Source organism: Populus nigra, chromosome 4, assembly GCF_951802175.1.
Source record: "Populus nigra chromosome 4, ddPopNigr1.1, whole genome shotgun sequence".
Taxonomy (NCBI): domain Eukaryota; kingdom Viridiplantae; phylum Streptophyta; class Magnoliopsida; order Malpighiales; family Salicaceae; genus Populus; species Populus nigra.
Window position 1 is genome coordinate 9,849,638 of NC_084855.1, and position 8,970 is coordinate 9,858,607.

Consider the following 8,970-nt stretch of genomic DNA (forward strand, 5'->3'; position numbering starts at 1 on the left):
ATATTCATTCAATCAATATACATCTTTCTTTCATCTTTTCATGGTATCAGAGCCTTGATGACCAAGCGGTCACGAGTTCGAATCTCACCATCTCTATTTATTTGATAAAAATTAAGCACAAGGTATTATGAGCTTGTGCAAATTTCAAGCCCAAAGGGCTTTCACTTGAGGGGGGGTGTTAGAGAATAATATAAATCATATCCTGGAACCTCACCTAAAAACTTAAGTTTTTGAGTTGAGATAGTTCCTTGACACTTCATGACTTCACGTCCTAAACAAATATGATGCGAGAAACCTAATGAAATTACAATAGTTAGACAAATCATACTACAGCATGTCAAGCGTTTCTTTCTCCAGTTTTGCAATCTTTTGTCAAGATTGATGCTTGACAATCTTTATTGCCACTGTGTGCAGAAGATACCCCATCGGTTTTCTGCAAGCAACAGAGATCATTCTTTGCAGCTTACAATGGGAATGCTGGACTGTGAATTCATTCCCAGAATCAGAAGGGCAAGCACTGCACACTGCTTATGAAGGATGGATAGCTTTTGTTCGTGACAACAATTATCAGGATAGGGGAATCATCCACGTCGAAAACCAGAATCCAATGATTTACCTCTTGTAGCAGCGTGTCACAATGATCCTCCGTCGTGAGGTGCATGGAAGAGGTCGGCTTTCACCGGACATACGTTTTTTACGGGGATGAGTGTAATTTGTAGAACACTAACTCCACGGCTTTTATATATCTTATTACATTACATGAGCTTTTAAATTTTTTTTTAATTAAGTGCTTCTGTTCACCCTGTCAATTTGCCCTTAAATTAATATTGGTATCCTGACATTTATTTTAGGTTAATTAAGTACTACACTTTTTTTTTCCAATCAAGTATTCTGGTATATTTTTTATTTTTTGATGTTGTTTTTTTAGTAAAAGTATGCATTTTTTTTAATAAATATTTTTTAAAAAATAAATTAAATTCTTTTGAGACGTAAATATTTTCCATTAATGATGCATAATCTATATAGAAAACTAAAAACTATATTATAATTAATTAAGACTAACAAATAAATTATTAATATAATTAAAATATCTATTATCTTTACGTGGTACCTCTGTTCCTGGAAAGGCAGAACCCGGATGGCTGACTACAGGGAGCAGATATTCAGCATCGTTCCAATGCCAGAAAGCCTTTACACTTGTTAGGTAGGCAGAGGAGGGCTCGCCGTTTAACGAGTCTGTCTTCTCTTTCTAACGCATCACTATGCTATCAATTATAATTTTTTTTTTTATATATATATATATATATATAAAACTGTAGTTTTTCTAGATATTTATTTACATTTGAATGGTAGGACTGTGGGGAATTTTTTTCTAATCGATACCTAAGGTTTTAAATTAATTAAGAAACTTATCTCGTTCCTTTTGTAAAATATCTACATTTCTTACGAAAAAGTAAAGTCACCTTAATGAAAAAAAAAAAGAGCTTTTTAAAAAAATTACTTAAAATAGCTTAATTAAAAAAATAATTTCCACACAAAAAAGTTTAGGTAGTTCTAGCAGGTTAAATCTATGCGATTTATGACCCACAAACATAGTTTTGAAATCTGGACCGACCCAGCGAGTCGACCCGGGCCTGGGACCGGTCCGGGTCAAAGTAAAAACCCGTCTAGGAGTTGGCCCGGCAAAACCAGGTCGACCCGGGTAAACCCGGCTGAGACCTAGTTTTTTTTTAATATATATATAAGTTTGCAGGTGTCTGCAACTGCATTTAAGTCGCTTGGCTGGTGGGAACGAGTGTAGGTTAACGAAGATGCTTACCATTCCACCGTCTGTCAGTTATTTAGCTAAGTAGGGTGTCAACGACACCACAAAGCAAGTCAACTTCGTACATAGAACGAACAAACTCAGGCTCAGTCAGGGTCCTATTCTCTTCCAATAAGAGAACAGCTTCATCCCGCTCTATACGGGATGCTGAACCAAAATCCACCTCTTCTCTATTGGTTGAGAAGTACTCTTTTCTGGTAGGGAAACCGTTTACAAGGGAAGAGTCAGCAAGAGCAACCCAGAGATGAGAGGGAGAGGCATCCATGAAAGAGAAACGCAGGTGCTGTGGTTAGGCACAAGAAACTAGGGGGGAGAGAGAGACAGAGACAGAGACCGTGCAGTTTGAATTTTGTGGTCCATGAGCTTGTTTTCTTTCTTTTTCAGTGGTCCACTGCTCCACTGGTTTGAATTTTTTGTGCACCTTTGGATAAAATGTCAAGGGTTTAACTTGGACTGACTTTTACTTGATTTTTTTTAGGTTAACCTGGGTTAACTCATTTGACTCGTGACCCGATCATTATACCGGGTCGACTACCAGATCGGGTTTAAAAACTATGCTCACAGGTCTTGCGCATCTCAAGGGCAAATATTTTTCTTTCTTTTACGAGCTCATTTCTTCATTTAATTACTAAGTTTTTATATTTAGATAATTTTAGTTTTATTATCATGATCATTTCATTCGTGTTTGTTTTTCTGCAATAACAACAACAACTAAAATTATTATTTATTTTTGAATGAAATTGCTAAAAATTAAAAAAATATAGTTATTTTTTCCCAACTTAAATAAAAAATAAGTTTAATTGATAAAATGAACATAAATACAGAATTAAAGTTAACTAAATATTAAAATTCAAGGACCAAATGGCAGTTTATATAGGAATAAGAAGAACAAATGGGATGGCAATGAAAGAAAGAATGAGAAGCTGAAATATTGGATCTAATGACAATATTTTTATGACCATATAATATAAATTTATAAATATAAAAGAAAACTAAATTTAAAACTAATTATGAGACACATGAGTGCTTAAAAGCAATTATTGGTTTCATCAGCGATAACATGTAACATACTTATTAGAAACAAAAAATTAAACTTGATATTGTGTGACAAAAACAAATTACACTTGTAGGTAAGCTGTACATGTAACATCTATCAAAGAACCTTAAATTATTAGGTGAGGTTTCAATATATTATTTATATTATTCTCTAGAAAACCCTCTCAAATGAAAGTCTTTTGGGTTTCAATTTATACTACGTTGTGCTTAATTTTTGTTATAAAATAAATGGAGATAGTGAGATTTGAACTCGTGATTATTTGATCATCAAGACTCTGATACCATATCAAAAAATCAATTAAACCCAATAATTTAAACTATTAGGTTATATCCCAATATATTATTTTCTAATAAGATTTAAGACATGCATGATATATTACAGGTCCAACTCATTAAACTATTTTATTTTAGAAATTATTTTTTCAATTGTTATTTTAGTCTTTTTTTTCTTTACTATGCTATTTTTGAAAGAACAAATCAATGAAAAAAGGAACGAAAAAGGCAATCGGTTTTTGTTTGAATTTTTCTTCACTTCTTTAAAAAATAAAATCTTTTGAGCAAGAAATCATTTTCTTTTCCCGTAATGCTTTTACTGTTTTCTGATGAATTCTGGTAAAAGTTAGGAGAAGGTTTTGTTTTTTTGTTTCTGAAAAAAGCGTCCGTAAAGTTACTTTTTACGGGAAAAAACACTAATTGTTACTATCAAAAGCAGCACTAGTGGTTGGTGTCCCTGTTGGAAAGTTAATTATTCATAATTTTCTGTTTCTGCGTCATTTACAATTCATTTCTCTGGTACACCTCTGCTTTCCTTCAGTTCTTCTATTATTTTGGTGGGTCCTCTCCTCTCCACTCTTCTTTTCTTTGGGAAAGTTTTGGACTTTTTTGAAACTCTTTGATATCTTGCATTACGTTTGCAAAAATGTGTTCTTGAATTCACTCACGCCTTGTGTGGAATCTTGATTTTAGAGCTCTACGTATACTTGCAGAAATGGGAGAAGAGACGTGCAAGGAATGCAGGAGCTGGGAAGAGAAAATATATTGGACCCATTTCCAGTGCGTACAGTTCTCTCAGTTCCTCCATTCTGGATTTGATCAACGCCTGGTATGCTGCTTTGCTTCAGTCTTTCCGGATTGTGCTTTGTTTCGTAACTAAAGGGTGATCTCATAATCTTGTCTACATTGCAAGCTACTCTATAAATTATACCTCTTTGATTTAGTGAAACTAGTTGCACTAACAATCATAATCAAACTTTTATTTTAGATTTGCCCCCTTTTCTTCTGGACTTTTTAACTTCCATGTAGATCAAGAGATATATACTTATGCTCATAAAAATTTGATTTGCATTTATTTATCAAGGTGTTTTAAAATGATGCATGATGAATTGATAGATTATTGGAAGAACCAGAATCGACAATGCAACCAACTTATAGATTTTTTTTTTTTTTTGGTGGTTGAGAGATTGAAATCAGCTCGCATATTTCTGTTACTTTGCATCCATCAATTTTTCCTTAAAGGTGGAGGTTCTAACTGTTTATAGAATTGTAGGCTATCCCTGAAATATTTGCTAGACATCTGAGAAAGAAGTTGCCTGATACTGTGAATCTTAAAGGTCCTAGTGGGGCTGCATGGGAAGTTGGACTAACAACCTACAATAATACTCTATTCTTCAATCATGGTTGGCAAGAATTTGTCAAGGACCATGCTCTTGAAGAGAATGATTTCTTGATCTTTAAGTACAATGGGGAGTCGGACTTCGATGTCTTAATGTTCGATATGCAGAGCATGTGTGAGAAGGTTGCTCCATACTTCGTCAAAAAATATGAATCTGCAGAACGTGGCAATGGCTGTCGAACAAAAAGAAAAACTGTTAAAAGTTCTGTTGAAGTTGTTTATGCCTCTCCTAAGGGTGTAGTTGGAGGTTCTGAACCTGAGGAATTTAAAGACAATGATACTGATGCAATACCAGTTGGGCAACGGCCCATTGTCTCCCGAGTTACTGACAAGAAAATCTGTAGGGGAATCAAGTCAACTGAGGGCACTGAAGAGGATGTTGTTGGAGGTTCCCAACAGGAGGAGTGTACATATAATGGTTCTGACACGACACCACCACTCAGGCAGCCTATTATCTCCCCAATTGGTAAGAAGAAAATTTCAAGGGAAATTAAGTCAATCAGGCCTGTTCAATACTGGCGTGTTGTCAAAAGTAGAGGACCTTCTACTCGTGAGGAAATAGAGGCTGAACCTGGTAGGTTTCTTTACATTTTTGTTCTTAAGAAGATTGCTTGTACTATATCTTCTACTTTAGAGCTCCCCTCTAGGCCTCTTTCTTTCTGTCTTCTGCAGAGCATGTTCGAGGTCAATCTATTTGCTTATTTGTATTGTCATTTGGTGGAAACATTCTGGTCCATCTTGTTATTTATTTTCAGGGTGTGTCCACTAACATGTGGTCCTAACGTGCTTAATGAAGTGTACTGCTGCTAGATGCACGAAAGTGTTAGATTGATGAGTTTTTATTGTTCCAATAGTTCCATTTCATGAATATTTCAGATGTTCAGTCCCTAGGCCAGCCAGTGGATACTGTGCACCATGCAAGGAAAGGAAGGGAAGTAACAGAAGAAGAGAAAAGGAATGCAGTGCAATTGGCTGCAAGAGCCGTAACCGAGAATGGTTTCCTTGTACTCATGAAGCCCACACATGTGTATGGGAGATTCTTTGTGGTAAACCTTCTACCATGTATTGCCTTTTTTTTTTCCTTTGTAATTCATATGCTCTTTTTTTTCCTTCTATGTTTTGATTCTCATAATGTTAATTGCTGCAACAGTTGGCATTGCATAGAAAACGCAGAATTTTGATCTTGTTTATTATATTTTGTGTTGCTTCATGCAGGCAATTCCTTCAGCATGGCTAGTTACACATCTTCCCATTAAAGGAAATCAAGACGTGATTCTACGTTTTAAAGATCGAGCATGGCACACCAGATTCTTCTATCACAAGTCTCGTAATAACGGAGGGCTGACTGCTGGGTGGAAGAAATTTGCCTTGGACAACAATTTGCATGAATTTGATGTGTGCGTATTTGAACCTCTGGACCTGGTAAACTACCCAATTATCCTGAATGTCAGCATCTTTCGTGTCGTCGAAGAAGCAAGTCCACTTACCTCACAAGAGGACGAGAAAAAATCGCAGGGCCATGCATGATCGCACAATTCGTTTGGACTGTTTTATGCTAACTATTTTCTTATCAACTTAAGTATTCCAGACTAATGGATTTAGCTTTGGCAGTTGAAAGTTTGCTGTATGAACTTGACTAGATGAGGTTGTGATATATTGTATGTAAATACAAATGGTGATGTTTTCTTAATGTTTAATTTGGTGGATTCCATGCATGTATTGCAGTGGCTGGCTTGCTTTCTCCATCAATGAAGGCCCCGGCTCTGTAATACAGAGCCAATTTCAGGCTGGAAGTCAACAAACGGACCTGGGGATCAAGTGGGCTAATCGGAGGCCATGTTTATGGCCCTTTTCTTTATTTATTTTTCTCTATCTCTTTCTTTTTTCAATGGCCACGTTTATTTTGTATAGTATTTGATAATACAATTTACCATCGGAAAAACTATAATGATAGAGCACAAACGGAAAATAAACCCTCGAAAAATTTATAGCTGGGTTAATTTCCTAGAAAGGATCGGATAATTATCAATAAATAAATTATTTTTAAAATATAATTTGTAGCATTTTAAAAAATAAAAACTGAAATATTACATAATACAACTAAAAGACTTGAAAAACATTATAGTGATTTCGTCCCTAACTAAAAGAATTGAAAAATATCATGGAACTTCATTGTTCATATGAACAATGAAGTTCCTCCTTTCTTTGATTCAATTCTCTTTCTGTTTCTTTTTGGTTTTTTTGTTTTTTTTTTATTTTATCCTTTTTTAAAAAATCTATTTCATCATGTTTTTTAAAAATCAGCTCATTTGTTTTTAGACATGTCAGGACAATTTTCATTCAATTTAATTTTAAACTTAGGTTAAGTAAGAAGTAAAGTTGAGAGGATTATTTCCTATTAATTTTATCTTTTTTTTTTATTTTCATCATCAGAATTGTTTTTATCGAGTGAAATTGGTTAAGTCAACTGTGTTATATTGAGACAACTTTTACATGGTTTAATTTTAAACTTGAGTTAAACAAGAAGTTAGGTTGAGAGGTTTTTTTATATTAATTTCATCTTTTTTTTCTCAATTGTTTTCTTAGATTTTTTTTCTTAGATTTTTTTTACTAGTTAGATGGATTGTATTTGAACTCATTAAGGTGTGACTAGATAATGTCAGATCAACTCTCATACAATTTAATTTTAAATTCGAGTTAGAAAAAAAATCAAATTAGAAAGTTTGAAGATTGAAATATTAGGTTAGATTTAATAATAATATTAAATAGTTTTTTTTAGCCTATATATTTTTTATTACGGTAAAAACAAAATTTATCTGCAACATATTACAAGCTTGTAAACTACTTTTTTAAAAAACAAATTCTTACAAGATCATGATTCTCAATTAATTAGAATGGAAATCATGTTTCTCATCGTGATATCAAGAAATTATATTAGAGAAAGGAAAAAACTCTCGCAGTTCCACAAATCCCTCAAAATAGAAGATTCAGAATGCAAGATTAATACTATTTGTCATGATTAAAATTTATTGAATTCTACATTGACGTGAAAGGTATAAAATATTTCCATTTAAAGCTTGCCAAAAAATAATGTCGGAGTTCTTTAAGAAAAAATAAATATTTTTTAGTTAATTATATTTTATTTTTATTTTCCTGTTATTTATTATAATGCTTTTTTATTTTTTTCTATTTAAAGAAATATTTTTCCTAATTTATTTTTTATATTCAATATTACAACAGTTTTTAGTTTTTTCTATATAAAAGATTGTAATAGTCTTTTGGCAAGTAGACATGAATAATTACATATTAAATATTTTGAGTGTTTCCTTATAAAGATGACAATTTAATCTGAATTCGATGGATATAGACTCGATCTGACCTGAATATGTGAATATTTTTTTAGATAATTACCTTACTATATGGATAATGGATAGGATATTGATATTATCAAATCCTGACCTGAAACCCATCCAAATCTAACCAGAATATATATTTATATAATATAAATATATTTGGAGATCATTTAGATTGTTATTAATAGATAATGGGTTAACCTAAATCTTTTTTTTTTTTGCTATTTTTTTTAATTTTTTTGTTTCACCATTCCATATTGTATTGTTTGATAGCTGAACTATATATTTTATTCAACTCGCTTTTGTTGGTGACTTTTTTTTACCTGTTATTGGCATGGATAATCATTTGATTAAATAAAATAATTATTCTAAAAAACAGGAATTAAACAAAACTGAGTATATGAACTGTGTTGTGAGATTAAATATCTTAATCTTAGTTATCGCTTGATTAAATTTTGATATATTTAATTGGATGCATGCATAAGCATTTCAATTTATGATGAAAAAAATTATCCAAAAAACATATTAAAAAAGCTTGCTTTTTATTTTTCTTATTAAAAATAAAAATTTTCAACCCATGGCAAAACATGAATAAGATAACTAATTTACTATACAATATGTGAGACCTAACTCGATTAAGTTCCAAGCAAGCAAGATAAAAGCTAATTAGAGTCGCCCTACTTTAACTCTCGGATTTAAAACTTAAGATCCTGAAGCGATGATATTTTTAAAACAAAAAATGCTAGTGTAGAGTGTGTTTGGTAATACGATAAAATATGATTTTCAAAAGTTTTTTTTAATTAAAAATATATTAAAATAATATTTTTATATTTTATATTTTTATATTAGCACGTCTAAAACTATCAAAAGACAGTTAAAAATATCAATTTAATAATTTTTAAGAAAATAATACTTTGAAAAATAGGAGTCTTTTGGGAACTTAGCACAATTAAAAAATAATTTTAGTAAAATAAAATATGCAAAAAATATTTAGGGATTAAGCACGCTTGATCGAGTCGCAGATAACATCTTCGATTCTCGAGTCGCAGAAAGGATCTGAGACG

The 8,970-nt window shown here is 32.2% G+C and overlaps 1 protein-coding gene across 2 annotated transcripts; it reads left to right on the forward strand.

Annotated features, from left to right (window-relative positions):
* The first annotated feature begins 3,605 nt into the window (after nucleotides 1-3,605).
* Nucleotides 3,606-6,243, forward strand: LOC133691715 (B3 domain-containing protein REM16-like). 2 transcript variants are annotated; one of them, XM_062112323.1, is made up of 5 exons: nucleotides 3,606-3,711; nucleotides 3,868-3,983; nucleotides 4,428-5,127; nucleotides 5,430-5,599; nucleotides 5,769-6,243. In XM_062112323.1, exons 2-5 carry the CDS (start codon nucleotides 3,870-3,872, stop codon nucleotides 6,078-6,080), a joined length of 1,296 nt encoding a protein of 431 aa, XP_061968307.1. In that variant the 5' UTR covers nucleotides 3,606-3,711; nucleotides 3,868-3,869; the 3' UTR covers nucleotides 6,081-6,243. The 2 variants fall into 2 exon arrangements, with proteins under 2 accessions (XP_061968307.1, XP_061968306.1); XM_062112322.1 differs by lacking the exon at nucleotides 3,606-3,711 and having other exon boundaries at nucleotides 3,719-3,983.
* The last annotated feature ends 2,727 nt before the right edge of the window (nucleotides 6,244-8,970 follow it).

What these genes read in the sequence shown, in the direction of transcription:
- LOC133691715 (XM_062112323.1), top strand. Translation starts at nt 3,870, where the DNA reads ATGGGAGAAGAGACGTGCAAGGAATGCAGGAGCTGGGAAGAGAAAATA. An exon ending in CTGGATTTGATCAACGCCTG is followed by an intron (nt 3,984 to 4,427) that starts GTATGCTGCTTT and finishes ATAGAATTGTAG; the next exon opens with GCTATCCCTGAAATATTTGC. An exon ending in TGTATGGGAGATTCTTTGTG is followed by an intron (nt 5,600 to 5,768) that starts GTAAACCTTCTA and finishes TGCTTCATGCAG; the next exon opens with GCAATTCCTTCAGCATGGCT.